Source organism: Pelophylax lessonae (genome assembly GCF_965119305.1).
Source record: "Pelophylax lessonae genome assembly, chromosome: 2".
Lineage (NCBI taxonomy): Eukaryota > Metazoa > Chordata > Amphibia > Anura > Ranidae > Pelophylax > Pelophylax lessonae.
In genome coordinates this window covers 316,502,226-316,524,757 of record NC_138769.1, presented here as the reverse complement: position 1 = coordinate 316,524,757, position 22,532 = coordinate 316,502,226, and the positions used below count along the sequence as shown (strand labels likewise).

General features: G+C 41.6%; 1 protein-coding gene across 1 annotated transcript; it reads left to right on the top strand.

Moving 5' to 3' along the window:
* The first annotated feature begins 979 nt into the window (after window positions 1-979).
* On the top strand, window positions 980-19,745 carry TRIM63 (tripartite motif containing 63). Its single transcript, XM_082247809.1, has 9 exons — window positions 980-1,342; window positions 1,700-1,860; window positions 2,103-2,274; window positions 4,892-4,987; window positions 6,885-7,118; window positions 8,391-8,413; window positions 8,766-8,890; window positions 10,185-10,256; window positions 19,382-19,745. The coding sequence occupies exons 1-9, from the start codon at window positions 1,184-1,186 to the stop codon at window positions 19,405-19,407; spliced, it is 1,068 nt and encodes a 355-aa protein (XP_082103935.1). The 5' UTR covers window positions 980-1,183; the 3' UTR covers window positions 19,408-19,745.
* The last annotated feature ends 2,787 nt before the right edge of the window (window positions 19,746-22,532 follow it).

Genomic DNA, 22,532 nt, shown 5'->3' with positions numbered 1-22,532 from the left:
AGCCCTCATTCATCAGAGGTCCTCCCATCACATTAGAAGTCCCCCTACATATCAAAGTGGCCATATACATCAGAGGTCCCCTATCACCACAGAGTCTCCCCATCCCAAAGTCAGAGGCACCCCCATCACATTACAGTACCCCCATGATAAAGTCTCCCCATTACATCCCGAGTCCTCTCTCATTCAGGGCAAACTTGGTCTCATGCTTTCGGCACCTCAGGGGATGCCAAATGGTACTCTGGTTGAGAAACACTGATGCAAGCACCTGCAGGTATCTAAAAAATCTGAGCAACACAATGTGTAAAAAAAAGACGCTGTGCAGTTTTAATTCATTTTACGTATTCACAATCCAGAATATCTATCTATATACAAGCCAAAATGACCGTTGTCTATTATTTTGATTCGGGTGATTTAAATTACAGGCTACAACAAAATATGGTAGGTACATCATTAGGAGCACCATTTAAAATCTTCAACTGTCCTCTATCAGTTTGAGTCTCCTCTTTCAAAATGTTTGACGTCTGGAAAATGTACAGTAATTAAAGTAAATAAAGTACAGTAAGTAAAGTAAATGTACAGCCTGCCTATGTGTTTATATTCTGAAAACTAATTAAGTTCAGATCCTAAAAGCCATTTGCAATCAAATGTGAAGATCAATATTTAGATGTCCTAGGTTGTAGAAACATACAGAAATATTACATTGGGGCACTGGAGCTTAGGTGTCTGCTATCTAGGACTTTCTGGAAAATGTGTGTGTTTGTTTTCATGCCTCTCCTGGAAAACATAAATCCACATCTTACAAAAGTGATTCTGTTTACAGAATGAGCTCCGGCAGATTACTCATTGCTCCATGTGACAGCTCTGCAAACTTTCAGGGACCACAGGAAACTTGACCCTTCAGGACAAAAGGAATGTGTGACATGTCTGTCCCCACCAAATGCATGTGACCGGCACACAAGTTATATATAGGATGTATCTGAGCAGCAGTGGAGCAAACACCAGCTAATCTTGGTGTGAGAGAATTATACAAGGCCATTCAAGAGCAACCCACAAGAAGGACCTCAGGGAAGAATACTGCATACAGAACAAGTTGAGAGAGACAAGTGCATACAGGAACAGAGCTAAGAAGACCTACAGATAACTGGGAAAAGAGAAACATATTTGGAAGGGACTATAAACCAGAATGGATTACAATTCAGCCATTATCCGGGACAATAGTCCCATGGATAGCTTAGAGAAACAGCTAATTTGTCCTATTTGTCTTGAAATGTTCCAGAAACCCGTTGTGATCTTGCCATGCCAGCACAACCTGTGTCGGAAATGTGCCAACGATGTGTTCCAGGTAAGGGGACATTTGCTCTGCTTCCTCATCTATGCTCTTAATACTTGTACTTTAAGTTGCATAATCACGACAGCAGTAGAATATTGGTATTTTTGTCCTTTACATTTATGCAGAAGTAAAGAACACACTCTTACTCATTTTTAAGCATGAGCTAATCTGTTTAAAATGGAACATTTGTAATATTTTTAGTCACATACATTCGTAATTTTTCATTCCATATTCTGTTTTACAATTCTATAATTTGTATTGTAGGACCAATACTCCTCTTGTTGTTTAGTTGTATTATGTAACATTTTATTGTTGCTCTGACATTTAAGATCAATTATTGGCAAGCTGTTAACAGTTCTGTCACTGTAGGCTGGCAACCCATATTGGCCAACACGAACTTCTGTGTCTGGGGGAAAATTTAGATGCCCAACATGTCGTCATGAAGTTATTTTAGACCGCCATGGAGTTTATGGGCTGCAAAGAAACCTACTTGTAGAAAATATAATAGATATCTACAAACAGGACTACAGGTGAGCAGCGATGAGAAAATGATTTACGCCAGTGAGTGTAAATAAAATAAATTTCAATGGAGTATGTGAATTTTTCAGACTTTCAAGGTGCCATCCACTGGGCACGCCCTGCTAGCATATCTAAACCAGGAAATTGATGTAAATGTCTGTTCGATTACTTTGTTATTTAGTAATGTTTTGGTATAGTCATGAATATGCTTCTGATCTTCATGCTGCTTTTTTTTTTGCTTATATGTGATTAGTCGACCTGAGAAGAAACAGGAGAACCATCCAATGTGTGAAAAGCATGAAGATGAGAAAATAAACATTTACTGTGTCACATGCCAAGTACCTACATGTTCCATGTGTAAAGTGTTTGGTGCCCATAAAGACTGTGAAGTGTCTCCCCTCCAGAATATTTTCCAAAATCAAAAGGTGAGAGGCTGAGGGCTATAAATACACCAAAAGATTACTGTAAAACATATGGCCATGGAATTTTAGAAGCACTTCTCAATCTAGCCAAAGCAGTGAACAATGACAACATAGTGCGTAGTACAATAAATTGCCCCTTTCTGAATAAAGACTTCTACTGATCATGTGATACAATATACATAGTTGTTAATGGGCTTATATACAAGGTTTCTGTATGTTCTGCCTATGCCCATGTGGTCTTCAAATGAATACTGTAGCTGCTGACTTTTAACAATAGGACACTTACCTGTCCAAGAATCCAGCTCTGTCCTCCCCCAGGCCGGTTCTTCGCCAGTATTTGGTCCCCAGCACTGGCGTGTTGTTTAGTATCAGAAATCAGCTATGACTTCTTGCAACATAACAGCCAGCCTCCCACTGCACATGTGCGAGTTGCACTGCACTTTCTGAATGGTCCTTCAGCCTTCTGGGACCTGTGACATGTCCAAGAAGGTTGCGGGCAAAGCGAGAGTGGGCCAAACCTTCGCTCATATCACCTAGGCCACAGGTGTCAAACACAAGGCCCGCGGGCCGAATCCGGCCCTCCAGGCCATTACATGTGGCCCTTGCATCTCTCCTGCAGCTGCTGAATCTCCCTCATCTCTGCCCCCACCTTGTCAAAGCAGACAGCAGCAGAGAGGACAGAACTCCTCTGCCAGATCCTGTGCTTCCCCCTGCAGCTGCAGAGAAGAACACCCCCCCCCCAACTTAGCAGTTGGCAGCAGAGAGGAGGACACAACTCCTCCTACAGATCCTGCACCTCTCTGTGCAGCTGCAGCACCCCTCATCTCTGCCTCCACTGGTCTCAGCATTTAGCAGACTCCAGCAGCTGACTCCAGCCCTCTTCCCGATCCTACAGTTGCTGCTTCCCAGCTCTGCCTCCATCTTCTTCTCAGAAGCAGCACGTGGTAAAGGGGATGCACTGTGATGTAAGGGAGTGTGGGGGCTCTTGACTTCTGATAGCGGTGGGCTACAGATAGAACCGGCCCTCTGAGGGCGACCATAATGCTGATGCGGCCCATGATGAAATTGAGTTTGACATCTCTGACCTAGGCGATTGGGGTGGAAGTGGGAGTAGGTACCTGTCAAAACCAGGTACCTGCTCTCCCCCCCCAAAAAATAAAGCTGAAGGGCAGGGGGGGGGGGGGCGCGAAGCGGAACTTTCCCTTTTTGGGCGAAGTTTCCCTTTAAGTATACAGCATTTGCAGTATGTTTTCACAATGTACATACAGAATGATGAAAAAATGATAGATACATGCCATCTAGCATGCAATGCATTTCAAACAGGAATTATAAGACTTTATATGTTGCATACATTGATTAAGATTTAACATTACTCATTTTATAAGGTATTTTTTGAGGGTTTTTGGGCTATGTCAGCCTGCCAGGTAAGACATTTAGAGCCGGTTCACACTGGGGAGACTTGTCAGGCGACTTGGTCGCCTGACAAGTCGCCTGCCATAGATTAGCACAGGACCCGTTCTAATAGGAGCGACACAAGTCGGTCCGACTTAGAAAAAGGGTCCTGTACTACTTTGGGGCGACCTGCATTGACTTCAATGATATGAAGTCCATGCATGTCGCTCCAAGGTCATGGTGCGCGCTGTGCACCGCGACTTCACAGGTCTCCCCGGCAAGTCGGATCGCCTCAGTGTGAACCGGCTCTTATAGCTAACATCTTTTGGTTCTTTATTGCTGCCTGTGCTGCAGCACTTGTTCTCTACATCAATAGTGGATTTTTATTTATAAGTAAAGCCTAGGCAGGTCACCTGTTATATTTAGAAAGTGTTGAGGCTGCAGCCAAGTCTCATAGGGCCACAGCTGTGTGGGGGTGTGAGGGCACAACAGGTTGGAGTGGGATATTTGAGATGAACGCTATTATAGGTTGTGCAACATTCATTTTCAACAACTGAAAACATCTTATTTTGGCTATGCTTTTTGAACTCTTTCTATTATCTCCATATTCAGTGCCCATTAGTCTGTGTCTTTTATAATACTTTAAAGGTTAGGTATCACTAAACTATACCCTTACAATAAACAATAATACATTTATGCATTTATAAGTGTAAGAAACGTATTCTATTGTCTAAATAGGGAGAAATTTGGTAAACCATTTACATGAGTTACATAGTTATGTAGAGGTTATTACTCTATTCTGCCATCCAAAATAAATAAATAAATAAACACATTTAAAGAACCTACCTGTGGTGTAAAATCAATGAGACTACCAACAGGAAATCAATATGGTGGTATTGCTTTAGTAGTAAAATTCTTGTTTTAGTACCTACTCAATTACTGACCAGAAACACTGGCTGCAAGCTTGTTCCAGGCCAACGACTACCTCCAGAATAATGAAGAAAGCTCTTGAAAATCTTTTTCTAATTATTTTTATTTATGGAGCAGCTCATAGCAACCAACTAGAATGTATCTATATCTGGTCTAATGCCAGTGCAGTTAATTCAGATTGACTGCTGTCAGGTACTATATACGTATAATTTTTACTATTGCACTATCTGCTTTGCCTTTTATTATTATTTATTGAAGAAAGCAATGTAGTTATCTGCTGATTATTTTTCCCTCACAGACAGAGCTTAGCAACTGCATATCGATGCTGGTTGCTGGTAACGACAGAATTCAGTCAATCCTTGGCCAGTTGGAAGAGTTATGTAAAACTGTAAAGGTAAAGTATATGTGTTACACTGCATTCAGACCCACAAATGTATATTCTATAGACTCTTTTGCAAAAGTCACTATATATGGCATAAATGGGCAGTTCAGAGTGGATCCCCTCATCTCCATTCATACGAAAGATCATTTTAAAACAAGTAGAAATTATATTTAGAAATAAGCCACAAAATATACATAAAATGTTGCCATGTATTAGTGAAATGGTGTTTCCAGATATTGAAGGGTACATGCATATTGTGTGCAATCACGTGTGTTTTACAAACTCAGGGCAGAGCAAAAGGTCCACATAATTGCTGCCCTCCACAGCTTCACATACCTTTATTTTAGTGTCTAGTACAGGGCTCTCCAAACTTTCAAAACAAAGGGCCAGTTTATTGCCCTTAAAACTTTAGGGGGCCCGACTGTAGCCAGTGGGAGTAGAATATTCCCTGGCATCAATGAGATTAAATCATGCCATAGGCTTGGTGGTTAGTGGGAGTAAAAAAGTAAAATTACACCATTGGTGTCAGTGGGAGGAAAAGTGACCCATAATTAGTGTCAGTGGAAGGAATAGGGCTCGATCATTTGTGTCAGTGGGAGAATTATGGCACTTTTCCACTGCAAGTACCGGCTCGGCTCTACTCGGCCCTGCTTGGCCCTGCTTGGCCGGGTTTGCTTTTCCACTGCTGGTACCGCATGGTACGGTGTTGGAATGTTTTGGAACGGTTTGGTATGGTTTGCTTTTCCACTAAAGTAGTACTAAAGTTAAGTGGGTGGGATAACAACAATTCTCTGACCAATCAGTGGCTAGTAGTGACTGCATGCAAAGGATTGTGGGATATGGTACCGGTATGGTACCTCTTGGAACCACAATCGAGGTGGTACTGTTTTAGAGAGCCGTACCGTTCGGTTCCATGCAGTGGAAAAGTGCCTCCGTACCGTACCGTACCGAACCGTTCCTACACCGTACCATGCGGTACCAGCAGTGGAAAAGCACAAAAGCGAGCCGAACCGTTCGGTTCCATGCAGTGGAAAAGCGCCATTAGTTCCCCCATCTCTGGTGTCAGTGAGAGGAAAAGTGTCTCATCATTGATGTCAGTGGAAGGAATAGTGTCCGATTATTGGGGTCAGTTGAAGGAATAGTGCCTCATCATTGGTGTCAGTGGGACAAAGGGTGCCTTCTTTGAGTGGAAGGAATAGTGCCCCAAGGGCCAGAAAAAAGGAAGAAAAGCGCCACATCTGGCCCCCAGGCCACATTTTGGAGACTTCTGGTCTAGTAATTCATGTACCATGTGACTTACTACCCCCTCTTCTCACATGAGAGCACTGATGCTTGGTGATAGGCTGCTCAGGAACCCAATGCTGCTGAATTGGGCAGGGGAAAGTACCTTCAACTGGAATACAATGGAGCATTCTGTCTTTGCTTCATCCTTAAAACTGATACATAGACCTTTGAAAAAAAGTTGTTCAGCCAGCAGAAAAAGGAAAAAAACATCTAGTTTTACAGACTGATTATTATGGAGATCTTCAAATGTAAGAGGCCTTTGTATGATCTTTTTTTAGATGAAGGAATGTTTGAGTTCTAGATACCTTTTTCTTCAGAACCATGTCTTATATCTATGAGTATTCTAAAGAAACATACATTGCATGGTCACCATGGGGTTTACTTGCTAAAGCTGGAGAGTACAAAATCAGGCACATTTTTTCAATAAACCAATCAGCTTCCAAGTTTTATTGCCAAAGCTTAATTGAACAAGTTTAGGTTAGAATCTGATTAGCTACCATGCACACCTTACCAGATTCTGGGTGGGCCAGTTTTAAAAAATCTACCCTACTGTGATACTAATTATGGCCAATATGTAGAACCAAGTTCTCAGATCTTAAGAAAATATTTTTTCATGACAATATAGGAGAACAGTCAAAAGAAGAAGGAATCTTTAAATGAAGTATTTGAAGAAATGAGCAGAGTCCTCGAAGAAAAGAAGGCTGTTCTTGTACAAAGGATAACACAAGCTGAGGAGGAGAAGGTTGATTTTGTGCGCACCCTCATTACCAGCTATCAAGAGCAAATTCAGACCTCTTCCAACTTGTTGCAAAATGCACTTCAGGCTTCTGAACAGGCAGGCCATGCTACCTTCCTATTGGTGAGTCTTTACGATGCCAGTGTCAAACATATAAATAAAAGGACCCTACAGCTTCTATTATAATGCCATCACATGATAGAATAGTATGTATCATATTTTAATATTAGAATTAAACATTACAACTTTTTCTTGCTGTGTGGTGTAATGGTTGTTCTATGTCTTTTAGTCAGTATCTATCTTTTTATCTACAGTAAACCCCCCTCCATCACTAGGGTGATGTTCCAGAACCACCCGCAATAAGTGAAAATCCGCGAAATTGAAATACCCTATTTATTCTACGAAAATCTTTCCCATTCCCTTACGGCATACGTATCATTGCCTCTTTTTGGGGTCTATTGGGGTGGCTGGTCCCATGGGATGCCCTCCTCACTCCTGTATACCGGCCATAAGACAGATGCCGATGGGGGTGGGGTTCTTCCCTTGGGGCCTGTTATCCTGCAGATACTTATAATAACTGTGTATCGTCCTGTATTGCATACTGTTATATCCGCATAATCCCTGTTTTCTGCTCCAAAGTTTCCTTGATGTTCGGATGTATTTCGATTCACTGTTCTTGTTGCTTGTGTATGCCTTTTTACCCTTAATAAATATGGAATTTGAAAAAAAAAAGGAATACCCTATTTAAATACACCCTAGGCATATTTTTCTAATTTTCACTATACTTTTAAAAACATTTTAGGGTCTTTAAACACACTTTTAAAATAATAGAAACACATTTAAACACATAAAAGATACTGAGAGACAGAGTAAGATCAATGGAAAAAAACAAAAATATTTAATTAACAATGATTTAATTAATAAAGCAATAGTAATAGGTCTTACAGAAAAAAAAAACGCAAAATATCGGGACAGTGAAAACTGAACCGCGATATAACGGGGGTTTACTGTATGTACATACAGTATATATAGCCAACACTTCTCTTCATATCAATTGGACAAAAAATCATGATGCAACCAAAATTTTAGTGTTCTCACTGGAACATGTGGTGAGAGGAACCTTCCAAAGCAGATACTTGTTCAAGTGACAACGGTCTTTCCACACTGAGGGGCTTCTCCGCTTACAACCTGTTGGATCTGTGGGAGAAGAAAGGAAATCTTCCCTACAGGCCTGTTGGAAAAGCAAACATCACAGGGGATATAACCATTCCCTACTTTTTCCAAAACAAAGAAAATGTTGGGTTTTATGTGCACTCTAAATTGTCATATACAACATATGCTGTCATATTTGATTAATTAAGTTGTTAAATCTTTTATTCCTTTCCTCTTTTCCAGGAATCCAAACAGCTTATTAAAAGGTAAGCAGAGTTTTGGATATGGTAATGCAATACTGTATGCTGTACCTAAATAAAAAAGCACAATATAAAGTAGTTTTTGTAGTGCAAATGATTTAAAAAGTTTATCAGATTTAGTTTTTTTTTATTGCTATCTTTATCCTCACTATTGATCTTTCCCTTCAATTCACAGAAGGTGAAAAAACATCTTCCTTAAATTAAGAGACCCCAATTTTTTTTAGCTCCATCTCCAGTTGTAATTGTCATATAAGCCAAGTTGCATTATTGTTGATTGCCCATCCATCTAAGTCTTCAAAAGTCAGTGAGTTTGAATGGAATGCCCATAGCATACTCAACACCATCTCTATCTTTGCAGGATTATGGATGCTTCTAAGGGTAGTCAGTTGGAGAAAACAGAATCTGATTTTGAGAGCATGGACCAATTTACTTTGGAGGCTGAACATGTTCTTGATTGCCTAAGAAACATTGATTTTAATACAGGTAAGCGTGTTGCTGTGATATGAGTTGTATATACAGTGTTAATATATTTAAAGCTGAACTTCAACCAGTTATAAATGACACAAATAAATCCAGCTTATAAATTGCATTATATATTCATAAATATTTTTCTAAATGTAAGCAGTGCAAGTACCTGGATTTGACAGTCCCAGTGCTGCAGAAGTCAGACTGAGGGAGAAGCAGCAGAAGGGATTGTGCTGCAGTCCAAGGTTTAGCCCTGGTTCACACTGATGCGGCTTTAACATTTTTTGGAACTGTCAAATCGCATGACAAGTTGCACTGGTGTGAATGGGGGCCTATGCTGATAGTAGGAGGGAGCAGATTGACAAGAAAGTTGAGGTCATCAGTCTGCTGCTTTTCTTTGCACTGCCCAGTCATGGGGTGGGGTGGAGAAAAGACCTGTAAATGTTACTGCAATGCAGCAGAGAAAATCAGGTCTCTGTCCCTGTAAATCCCAGAACTAAATAGATAGAAATACAAATCCTTATGCAGGTAAAACAGCTTCCTTATATGTATTTCAACTGTGTATCTAGCTGTTTACCTGGAGTAAACCTGGTTAAGGCCCCTTTCACACATGTGGACCGTTCAGATCTGCCTGTCAGTTTTTCAGGTGGATCTGAACGGATGCCCCATGCATCTCTATGGGGCAGCGGATGTCAGCGGAGACATGTCCGCTGACACCCGCTGCCATCCGATCCGATCCTGTCCGTCAAATCCGGACGGATGAAAACCCTATTTTCCATCCGTCTGGTGGATCAGATCGGATGGGATCGGATGAGAATGGACAGGCGGTCCGTTCTCATCCGATTCCCCCATAGAGTCCAGCGGGGATCTGACAGCTCTGTCTCCGCACACAGAGCGAAGATGGAGCTGCCATCTGCATTATAAGCGGGGGATCGATGGATCGATCTCCCACTGAGAAAAATGGAGTCCGCCGATGGAGTGAACAGTGTGAAAGGGGCCTTAATACGTGAAAAAACAGAGTTGTAACCTAGAGGGTGGGGGTGCTAATTACTGTTGCTAGATATCATTAGGGACACTGGAGTTGATTTACTAAAACTTGAGAGTGAAAAATCTGGTGCAATTGTACATGGAAACCAATTAGCTTCCAGTTTTTTTTTTTTTTTTTGTCAAAGCCAAATTGAATAAGCTGAAGTCAGAAGCTACCCAGCACAGTGGCACCAGATTTTGTACTCTCCAGTTATTTAAATCAACCCCACTGTGTATATCCTGTTGTGTGTATTTCATGAAATGAAATCATTATGCCATGTTGTAGGTTGTGATGATGATGAAGAGGAAGAAGATGATACTGAGGAATATGAGCAGCCAGAAGAAGGACAACCTGGTGGTACGAACCTACATTTCTAAAATATAAACAAAATCACGATAACACCAACCAGAATATAATGTGTATAATTTACTTATAAGGCTACTAATCCCTGTATAAAATACTGTAAATCCATCAGCAAAAAGTTGTGACACGTGACCTTAACAAAAAACACATTTGTTTTAATTTTCAGAATTCCACCTGAAAATTTGGTGTCGCTATTTTGCTGCTATAGGAGACACACCTATAACTGTCTTGCCTTTGCTTTTCTAAGTCCACCCATACCCAGGCTAAACGAGAGCCAAATTCTGTTCTTATAGGCATTTTTTATATATAAAGGGACTAGGTATAAGAAGCAAACAACTTTCCTGCCAATCTTTACCTGCTCACATAGTGTATTCACTGCAAAGTGTGTACAATCTAGGACTAATGAAGGATCTGATTCTGCCTGGATTTGCCAAATACTTGAATGGACCAAGAATAGGCTACTTTCTTCCAAACTTGAATTGGGTCAGGTGCATGGCCAACCTGAATCACTGATCCTAGCATCTTTGTGATTAGAGATTCTTTAGGCCAGCCTTAATGAGAACTAGTCACCAATAATCTGAATCTCCAATTGTGCAGCCATACCTCTCGGGGTTATTTAAATGTTAATTACTTGTATGCTCTCCTTGTCAAAACAGAAGTGTCAGGCTGTAAGCTCTTGACTCATCTCAGTGCTGACAATTAAAAACTGAATGAAAGCCAAAAGGTTTGTTAATTGATGGTCTACACTCCTCTAGCATCCTAGACGGAGTTATCTATCCTGAGCTGAGGCAGGAGACAGGCCAACCGCATGATGGCCTTACAGCCTGATGCAATGTTGATGTTTCTGCTTTGACAGGGAGGTACTACAAGTATAAAAAGTACACCCACCTATACCTGATAAGTAATACTACTCTGTTACAAATTTAGAATATACAATATATTCACATGCTTACAAAAGATCACTCCTCACTGGTTCTGCTTAAAGAGACTCTAGGGTCAATTAACAAAAGGATATTGCATGAGATATTTGGGTCGCATGACACATTAAATCCAAATATCTCATGTGATATGAAAATGGTCAATGTGGTATGCCATTGTTTGTTTGTTTGCTTACATTCTGCTGTCAGTGTGGAATCCCCACTGACAGCAGATGAGTTATGGTTGTTAGGATACCGGCAGGTGCTGACTCCTGAACAACCAGCAACTCTGAGCTGAACTGTAACATTTAGCAGTGGTAGGAATACCACTGCTAAATGTTTCAGCTCCCGCTGCAGACTATCTATGGTACAATAATATGCAAAAACACACATTAAATACCACAAAATAAAAAAATGAATGCGCTATTTACCATACATTTTTTTTCTGCAGATTGCATGTTTATAAGTGAAATACCACATTAATTATTTTATCTTAACCACTTAAGCCCCGGAAGATTTTACCCCATTCCTGACCAGGGCCTATTTTGCGATTCGGCACTGCGTGACTTTAATGGACAATTGCGCGGCCGTGCGACGCTGTACCTAAACGAATTTGGCGTCCTTTTTTTCCCACAAACAGAGCTTTCTTTTGGTGGTATTTGATCACCTGTGCGATTTTCTGATCATGCGCTATAAACAAAAAAAGAGCGTAAATTTTGCAAAAATAAGAATATTTTTCACATTTTTTATATGAAATTCCCCCAAAAAAATGTAAAAATCAAAATTTTTTTAACATTTTAGGCCAATTTTTTTTTACCATATGTTTGGTAAAAAAAAAAATCGCAAAAAGCGTATTTTGATTGGTTTGCGCAAAAGTTATTGCGTTTACTAACAAAGGGAAAGATTTTTGTAATTTTTGTTGTTTTTTTTTTTTTTAACGCGTAATGGCGGCGATCTGCGATTTTTTTTGACTTAACTGTATTGGAGAGGGAGGGGTGAAGTGTGTCCTAGGGGCGTGTTTCTAACTGTGATTGGCTGAGGCTGTGTGTGTAAGAACAATGATCAACGGTCCTACATAGTAGAACCGTTTGATCACCATTCTTACACAGGGGAGAACTGACAGGCGGCTTTGTTTACACTAGCCGCCTGCCTTTCTCCCGCTGTCACGGACGATCGCGAGTGCCCGGCGGACATCAGGCACACGCGCGGGGGGGTCCGTGACTGAGCGGGAGCGCGCATCCGGCGGCGTGCGCTCGCTCCCAAAACCCTTACAGGCTAGCGACGTAGCCCTACGTTGCTCTGCCTGTGAGGGGCTGACTGCCGACGTAAATAGTCGCGCGGCAGTCGGCAAGTGGTTAAATAATCATGCAATATTTAACTCTTGAATTGGCCCCTCTGTCTTCAGACCAATCATTTCTCATGTTTTCCTATAAGATTTTATGTGAATTTTTCACATAAAAATATTTTAGCCATGTTATTTACCTGTAAAAGCCCACCTCTTGTAGACACCAAAAAGCCCTGAGACTACTGCTAGGCACCACCATCTTGGGTGTGATGTCATCAGCCCTAACAGACTCAGAGCTGTCACTTAAGTTACCCTCTGTAGTATTCCCCTTCACTCCTTGAAAAGAGGTAGGGGGCTGTGCTAAGGAAAATCATTTTTTAAAGTAGTTACATTTGCTAGCAAGTTTAGAAGCAAACGAATAAAGCATGCAGTTAATTTTGATTTTTCTGTGGTTTTGACTGACGTTTTTTTTATCTGCAAATTTGGCAACAAGGTCTCTTTAGGTGATCACCATTCTATTTAAAGTAGTAATAAATGTAGATTAAAAAAAAAAAAAAACACAATGCAAGGCAAAGACATACTAGCACATTATGAAAGAATTGCCTTGAAACTAAGCCCTCCAGTGGCACGCTGTCGCCACTGCAAACGCTTCCATCTTCACCCGGTCTTCCTTACAGGTTCACTGGCTGTGCCCGATTGTATGGCCAAGGCGCGATGATGTCACTCCCACACATGCACACAGGAGTCGCGGCACAGGGCTCTGAAGGAACGGTACGGGTGTGCCGTTCCTTCAAAGTGCATGCGCTTGTGACGTCACCGGGTGCTGCTCACTAGAATATCTCCTAAACAGTGCTTATAATAAAACTTACCCGTAGGTAAAAATAAACAGAGAGTTTACTATTACTTTAAGATGTAGTGGCAGTGGTTACAAGATGCAAAATTTGCATCATACATGTTCCTGAGCAGCAACTTCTCCTCTACATGCTTCATTTCTCAGCCCACCTTGGCCATATTAGCAGCTCCCTGAGTCACAATCATTTAATGTACTGTCTTAAAAAGGGTGGGGTAAAATTATGTGATACTAATTGTGTGCCTGAAGTATGTAATCTCTTAAATTTAGTAACATGTTTGTCAGGTAGACACTGTAAAAATACATTTACAGTAAAACCTGTCAACTTTTTTTTTTTCTTTGGTTTATGTTTAGACCTATTCTTTGTGCTACACAAAGATAGTTTTTTCTAAATTAGGAGTCCTCTTTCTGCTTTTAAATGACAATTAAATAAAAGTCCACTTTGCAGCTACAAGGGAGCTCAGAGGTTCAATATGGATTAGATGGTGTTAATTGTAAAGAGCTCTCCGCAGCTGCACCCAGAAAAGGTCCTCGTTGTAGAGGTACCAAAATCTATAAATAGAAGATAGGGAGCGCCTCCAAGAGTAGCTGTCAGCTAGTTTTTCATTATAAGTCATAAGAAATTCCGGGAGTGCACATATGCTAGGGGAGAGAGTCCCATTCTATCTGCTAGATTTTGTAATTTATTTTACATAATGAAGAATGCAACATGGGAAGTTGAACGCACAAGGTGGTTGGGAATGCTAAAAACTCAGAGAGAGACAGGAGCAGAGCTGGGAAATATAATGGAGAGAGGTTGCTGTTAAAGTTTAGGCTTTGCATGTAAAAATATATTACTGCAGTGGTGTGCCGGAGTTGCTCTTCGTGCTGGTCTCTGACCGATCTTGTTACCACCCTTCTTGCTGATATTATTACTGCACTGTAATCCGTGCAGGACCAGTGGCCATCATAGGGCAAGTATTACTGGATGTTGGCTGCTTTATCTGCAAACACATTAGTAATAGGTGGTTTGAGCGGGGAGGCTGGGGGAAGAGTGCCTGGAGTCAGGTTTTAAAGAAGGCCTCTGGGCAAAGTTTACGACCCCATTTAAGTTATGAATTCAAATATTTATTTTTTATTATTACAGGTATTTATATAGTGCCAAAAATTCACAAGGCACTTAACATATTGTACATTCACATCAGTCCCTTCCTTCAAGGAGCTTATGATCTAAGCATAGGTGTGTGCACGGGGTGTGCCTTGGCACACCCGAATTACCCCCATGTGCTGCAGATTAACCCTGTTGAGACCCCTGATATTTTACCAAAGCCCCCTAAGGGGGATCCTAAAAATTAAAATAAACAAACAAATAAAAAAAATTAAATTTTAAGAAATTTAAATAATAAAAATGGAAAAACTAATGACACCCATCCACTGGCCTACTGACACCAAACTCTGCTCTTTTGACACAGTCCACTGCCCTACTGACACCAATCTCTGCGCTACTGGCACCATCCACTGCTTTACCGACACCGTCAATATATATACACATGCACACATACGCATATGTGTTTGAACTTTGGGGTGCGCACATTAATGCAATAGGCTGTGCACACCTATGGATCTAAGATCCCCATCTCACGCACATAAACTCACATACTAGGTCCAATTTAGACATGAGCCAGTTTAGACATGAGCCAGTTAGCCTACAAGGATGTTTAACGTGTGGAAGGAAACCACGCAAGCACAGTGAGAATATGCAAATTCCATGCAGGTAATGTCATGATTGGGATTTGAACAGAGGACCCTAGTGCTGCAAGGCAGCAGGGCGAACAATTAAGCCATTGTGAGTTAAATGAAAGGATTACATTTATGTAATTAGGCGAAAACTCTTTTCATGCATCCTCTCACAGTCCTCAGCAGAAATAAGACTGTATTTAGGATGTTATGCACTGTGAACTATTTAGGCTGTATTGCACCGCTACTAATCCAATATGTTTTCAGGCAATAATCTAAAGCGGGAGTGGTTTAGGCAGCCTAAAAGAGAAACAAGGAGGACCTTGGGCTGATTATGAATTTTAAATGTCCAGGCCGATCCATAATTAAATTAATACCCTAAGGTCCTCCTTGTGTGATTTGAAACTACAAAGCTGCAATGATGAATTTTGGTGCAGTATGGCAATGGTGTGTTAATCACAGTGTTTGAACAGAATTACAAATGTTCTAGCAGGTAAACAATAAATACATATTCATGGCTCCTATGTATTTAGCTAATGGGCTAGAGTACTACTTTAAATGAGCATCTGAAGCCTTTGGTGGAGATTACAGTGTCTCTATATACTAATATTATATTAGTATCCACCAAGTATTGACTCAGCAGCTGTAAGCATCGACTATTTGTTGTACTATTTGTAATTGTAAAAAAGAGTTTTATGCCATTTTTTTCAGATGTTAATTTCTGTGAACAGTGATCAGGTGGGGGCATTTTAATATAATATGTTACAGGACACCAGGTTATCGGTCCTTATGACATTTGCACTGCACAGAGTGTCTCTTTGATGAGATATCGCTCATTAGTGATGCTCTGAAGACTCTGAGTACCTCTGTATTCAGAGAGCAGAACCACAATGATACAGAATGAAGGGACCACAAAGCCCTCTATTATATGTAAATGACAGCAATAGCCTTCAATTGCCATAATCTGTGATCTTCTTGGTCTGAATGGCTCTGTGATCAGAGATGTGCATATTGCTTTGAGAGCCAGTAATGCTAGCTATAGACATCAGAGGACGGTCAGATGTACAGGCTTAACTGTTGAAAGATTTAGCTTTGCCTGTTAATAGCTACAGAGTGTCACAGGCAGAAGAAGGGGTGTTTGCAGTTGCTGTGACTACTAGAGCACTGAAACCCCATTACAGAAACAAAACGGGAGTCCAGGATTTGTGCACAAATGACAGTGGAGGACAAAGAACTGAACAGACAAAGCAAGGACTGAGGTTTACAGTATGATACTAGTGATAGTCCTGGGCTCATGATAAGTCACAGAGTGTGGGAAGAGCCAGACCTTCACTTTACAAAGAGGATTTGGCAACTGCTAGGTTGGGCCTGACCTAATAGCTATATTTTATAGCTTCATCAACTAACATTCCCCTGTCCAATTAGGGCGTATTTACTGGCCACTGCAGCAGTCTCATTAGAGCCCCTTTCACATGGAGCGGCACCACCCCGTTCAGCAAATGATACATGAGCAGATTCCCTGCTGAATAGGTCGGATGTTAGTGTTTTGACATCTGTACTCATTCAGTGTGTGCACAGCGGACACGTGAGCGCTCGATTGGTGGTCAGATGTAAACAGACTTGTGTCCCTTTACATCAGGCTCCCCCGATCTTTCATGTTTAGGTCCAGAAAAACTAAAAAGGTCACAATCGTTTTCTCTTTTTTTTTTTTGTGGACCTTAACCTAAACCTTTAAACCTTTTTTTTTGTGTTCCAGCCTCCAGCACCCCCCCCCCCCCTCCAAAAATTAAAAGTCAGCAGCTACACATACTGTAGCTGCTAACTTTTAATATTAGGACACTTACCTGTCCTAGCATCCAGCGATGTCCGCACCGCAGCCGATGTTTGCCAGTCAGGGAACCCGGCTGTACAGCCTTGCGGCTTCACGGGCGGGTCCCTACTGCGCATGCGCAAAATGCGCTGCGCATTCGGATTAGCTCGGCGGCAGATGAGGGGTCCTCACTTCGCCGAGGCACTGTTCGCGGAAGTGGGGAAGGGTACCTGTCAAAAACAGGTACCCGTTCCTCCCTGAAAGGTGCCAAATGTGGCACCGGAGGGGGGAGGAAACAAATGAGTGGAAGTTCCACATTTGGGTGGAACTCCGCTTCAACCACTTACCAACCACATAACGCCATTACATGGCAGCAAAGTGGCTCTCCTGTGCTGAAACTTGCACCATGAACCGGCACTTCCGGGTAGGGGCTGCACTGCTTTTGCTGTGATTAGTCATAGCAGAAGCCGATCAGTGGGTATCGGCTGATCGGCGAGGATATGTATACAATGCAGAGTTCTGTCCTGTCAGCGGGGATGTGCTGGATTTTGTTTCCCTGGAAAAGCAGGGAATAAAATCCAGCACATCCCTAAAGCTGGATACACACTATACAACTTTTGTTGTTCGATTTCCTTTAGATTTACCTTCAGCTATGTAGTGCAGTGCCTGCCTGATATTATACAAAATTGAAAGTGTTTAGGTTTGATCTCATATTATATGGTTTTGATAAATCTAAAGGAGATTGTATAGCGGGCCGTCCATTGGGGCGCAGGGGCACCACCCCCCATCCATGCGTCCGGCCCCCTAATCTACATGCAGGGCCATGGACGCATGGATTCCAATGGGTTTTTTTTTTTTGAAGCACGTGATTAGAGCCAGAATCTCCTGATAGGCTTCAAAAAAGGATGGGCTCGGGGTGCAGAGCGCCCCTAGAAGGCACCAAAGGTTTATTTTTAAGGCTTGGATCTTATATTGTGTTACCACACAAATATATACTACTACATATATATATATATATATATATATATATATATATATATATATAATATATATATATATGTATATTACAACTATAGGCAAAGCTTTTTTTTTCTCATTTTGGATAGAGCGAGGGAGGGTTATAACTCCTGATTTTTTTTTTTCACCATCTGTGTCCCATTGTGGAGATTTACTTTCACTTCCTGTCCCATAGCCAAACAGGAAGTGAGAGAAAATCCCTGAAAATTAAGGGAATTCCATAGGGACCCCCAGGTCACCAGTCCCCATTGGAAGATTTACCCTTTCAGCTGCTGCCGGGAGAGACACAGACACAGGGCATCCTTCCTGTAATTGCTTCTCTGACACTGATCCCCTCCCTGCTCTGCCTGCTTCTGATCCCCCCCTTCTTGTGTGGCTCCTTTCACTGTGCCCCCCACAGCGCTGCAGTCTTCCCTGTCCTGTAAAAAAATAAAAATGTATAAAAAAAAAGAAAAAAGAAAAAATAGAATAATTACACATTGTAATAAATAATTTTAAAAGATTGTAAAAAAAATAAATAAAAATAATTGTATACATTTTTAACATTAAAAAAAATTATAGATTTTTTTTAAATGTAAAAAAACAATTACAAAGGGCTAATTCACACAGGTTCCCTGTTATGGTTGTGTCCGCTAATAATGATTTTAGTGTATTTTAAGTGAAAAAATTGTCTTGATATATTCAGGGGGACCAGGTAGGCTGTAATTTCTAGCAGCAGCCCTGTTTATGATTGTAATAAAGACATTATATTGTCAGTTTCTGTAAGGCAGTGACTGTTGTGAATGGTTTTATACATTCTGTAGGGCACTTTGTCATCTATTTTCTCTATAGCAAAATACAGAAATTAAGATAAGTGTGTGTATTACGTGTAGCTTATGCCCCATACACACGTGCAGATTATCTGCAGACTTTTGTCTGCAGACTTACCAAAACCATATAATATGAGGTCAAACCTAAACACTTTCAATTTGTATGCAATCCGGCAGGCCCTTGCACTACATAAAAAAGGTAAGTCTGCAGACAAAAGTCTGCAGATAATCTGCACGTGTGTATGGGGCATTACACATACAGTAGATGTATATAATACATCTACTGCTTACAGATACAGTAGATGAACCTAATAACATGATAATATTCCTGAAGACTTTACTTTTTGCTCACAATAAACCAGAATCCCATACATTGTGAAAAATGTGGGTAAACAAACCCTTCTGCTAACTTTTAGTAAATAAATTCAGATAATTAAAATTATAATTCTGAAAAAAAAAAAAAATGTGCTACAGAATAAACACACTTTGGACAAATTTTTTTAAAAAAAATGATAAAAAATTGTTATTGCTTGTATGAATTTTTATATACTTCCTTCAAAGTTTATTGCACTATTCACTATACTAGTAATAGTCATCTGTATAAAAGTACTGAATATCAGACTGCATACAATTATACAGTACTCATAATGTATTTCTACAACTGAAATGTATAATCTGTGCATTTAGTAATTTCCTCTCGCTCTTCTATTTACAGGGCAGCAAGAAGTCCAATGTGTGTGAAAGACTCACGGGGAGGCAGGAGTGGAGCATGTGTCACAATCTTCAGGGAAAAAAAGGAATCACATGAGCCCGGAGAGCAAAGATCCACTGGGCTGTAACTCCGGACTGCTGCTAGTTATCAGAAGACCCTTTTTCTTGGTCATCTGATTGGAATGTATATAATTGTTCTCTTGTTGTTTTTTTTTTTTTTTTTTTTAACTCTCTTGGGTGCTGTGACTCTGCATTTGGGTTGGTTTCCATGTTGTCTGACATCCTGTGATGGGGAATGTGGGCAAATATTTGGGTCACATTTGGGATTAGTGTGCAATGTACTGACTGCAAAACTTGAATAAAATGTTTCTGATACAATCGCTGTGATTTTATGGTACACAGTGTCCCATAGAGTAGACAATTAAAAATACCTGCCCAATCTAGTACCCGCAGTGGGTAGCATATGGTTAGCAATAATACTTGTATAATATGGCATTCAAATGATGTTGCTAATAAAGGGTATGCAAACCCTAACATTTAACTTTCCTTTTGGTCTGTCAGCTAAGTTACGGGAATAAACAAATTGAAAAGGATTAAAAGAGGTGCATGGAAGCCAGCCAGCCCCCAGTCTGATGTACTCACCCTCCAGTCTGCCACCAACCAAGTAGACCTGTCTCGATATAAATGAAGAACAGGGGTTTAGTTGACACGCATTTGCAAACGCATGTGTAAGCTGCAGAGCCACGACATGGCACCCATCTTAAGAACATTGCTATTAGAGCATCGAGAAACTTTACCAGTCGTGGATGGAGGTGGGTTGGGGGAAGTTTGGGCTGCTCCCTCCCACCTGCTTCCTATCCATCCATTAGCAGCCATGTGCTCCCAGAAAGGAGACACTCAAATTTAAAAGTGTTAGGGACTGCAGATAAAACAGGGTGCCGTGTCGTGGCTCTGCAGCTTACACATGCGTTTGCAAATGCGTGTCAACTAAACCCCTGTTCTTTATTTATATTGAGACAGGTCTACTTGGTTGGTGGCAGATTGGAGGGTGAGTACATCAGACTGGGGACTGGCTGGCTTACATGCACCTCTTTTAATCCTTTTCAATTTGTTTTTTCCGATATAGGGATGGAGACGCTGGGCATACCTGCCGGTGTCTCACTTAAAGTCCCACATAGCCCACATTGTCTAAGTTACGGGAATAAGACAAAATGCACCCTTACAGTAAGCCCCTGTGTGCACTGGAAGGGTTAAAAGAGAAGTGTGCTGTTACCTTTTTTTCTGTTTCAATAATTTTTATTGAATTTTCATAGAACAAGATACAAAAGATAGTAAATCAATGGTATTTTGCGAACATACATTAGGACAATTAACCATGGGATGCTTACATGAAAACAAGTCACAATTGAACTTGACTACCAGATATTGTGGTAATGTTAACATTTTGGTAATGATATTGTCCACCCCTTCCAGACATCCCATCTGGGGCAGTTACATTTTTTTTCCAGAATCATACTTACCTACCTGGATGGGATGCAGCATCGGTCCAATGATGCATCTTGCCCATCGCCAGCCATAAGACTGAAACTGAGCGATCAAATACCGCAGATCGCTTGGTTCTATCAGCTCTCTGAGCAGAAAGCTGCTGACTGTCCTTTACTGGTTCCCTGCTCTGCCCCCTCCCCCTGCACTTACTGGAAGTGCTGGGCTGTGGAGGGGGTAGGAGCAGCTGGCTCAGGTTCTCAGCGGCTCCCTGAGAGGCTGAGCCAGGTGCCGGTCCTGACTCCACTGTTGTGATCTTGCCTGAGCCTGGATTGGCTCTGTGACATTAGCAGACTGTGCACTTCAGCCCACTGTCTGCTGAAAATGGGTCACAGGAGTGCAGAATGAACTGCACTCCTGTAATCCACAGGAGAAGTACAGCCAAACACTAATCCTCTGTAAGGTGACACAACAGAAATCCCAAATGCTGGTTCAGGCTCCTGTCGATGTAGTAAGGCCCCGCATCACTTCCTATCAGCCGATCAGGAAGACTAGTAGCAAAACTGGATAGGTGATGGACAGAGGCTGACCCAATACCCAGATGGGTATTGAAATCCTTGAGGGTCGTCTCTACTGGGCTAGGTGGTGCTAAGCCTAAGTAAGGTCCCTGGGCTGAACGGTGGTGGACCGAGTGGTGGTCTGGATTCCTGGCGTCCCTCAGACCATCCTCTCCCTTTACTCTCTTGGCAGCACTCTCCTGGTAGTCTCAGGAGAAGTGTGGCTCTTTCTCCCTCTGTTAGGTCACACTTTTCCTCTCTTTCTGTAACTCTCCTCTCCTCACATTCCTCCCAGTTTTTTTCCCCGGGCTCCTGGCTATCTCCAGCTTTCTTGGGCATGCTGGGGTTATAATTTTTTTTTTCTCATTACAATGGGGCTGCCTGTGTTCTGGGACTACAAGTCCCACAATCCTCTCCTCTGTGGCTGCTGACTGATTCTCCTAATGCAGCCAATGGGAGGTGGGGGGACAAACCAGCCTCTCATCCTGCGCAGTGATAGGAGGCGGGGGGTGAGTGGGGGAAGAAGACAGTGACAGCCCGCAGCTCTCCTCACAGTGCCGTGGTCAGTGATATACCCGGTAGGGGAATAAGCAAGGGGGGAATAAGCGTGGTGGCTTGTCCTTCGGGCATGTGGGGAAGAGAAAGCCTGCATCTCCCCTTCTCCCCAGTTACAGCACTGCTACATAAGTATTACACCTTATCTATGCACCCCTAGACTAAATAAGCACCAAAACCCTTACAGTGCGATGGGCCCCACTGTAGAGGTACATTTTGTCTCATTCCTGGACTTCTGCTCTAAGCATACCATTGAAAGCTTTTTGTTATAGTTTTTTAAGTGCAGAAAATAACTGTTGATCCTGCCAGAAAATGAGCTTATAACTTTCTGTGGTCTGTGCCTGTGCTCACAGTTACCAGCTACAATCCTTTTGGCTACCTCAGAGGACTACAGAACTACCCCCTCTATGTTTTGGACAAGAACAGAGGGGTGAAATCCTAAGGTTCTATGCTGTTTCTGTTGTGTGTGCACTGTCATCCTGGAAATCGAAGATTGTTCATGGCAGAATCAATAGGTGACAAATAAAGCGTAATTTTACCCCCCAATGATTTATTTTTTTT

Coding starts and splice junctions, on each gene's coding strand:
- TRIM63 (XM_082247809.1), top strand. CDS start 1,184: ATGGATTACAATTCAGCCATTATCCGGGACAATAGTCCCATGGATAGC. Junction 1,343..1,699: donor GTGCCAACGATGTGTTCCAG/GTAAGGGGACAT, acceptor CTGTCACTGTAG/GCTGGCAACCCATATTGGCC. Junction 7,119..8,390: donor GCCATGCTACCTTCCTATTG/GTGAGTCTTTAC, acceptor CCTCTTTTCCAG/GAATCCAAACAGCTTATTAA.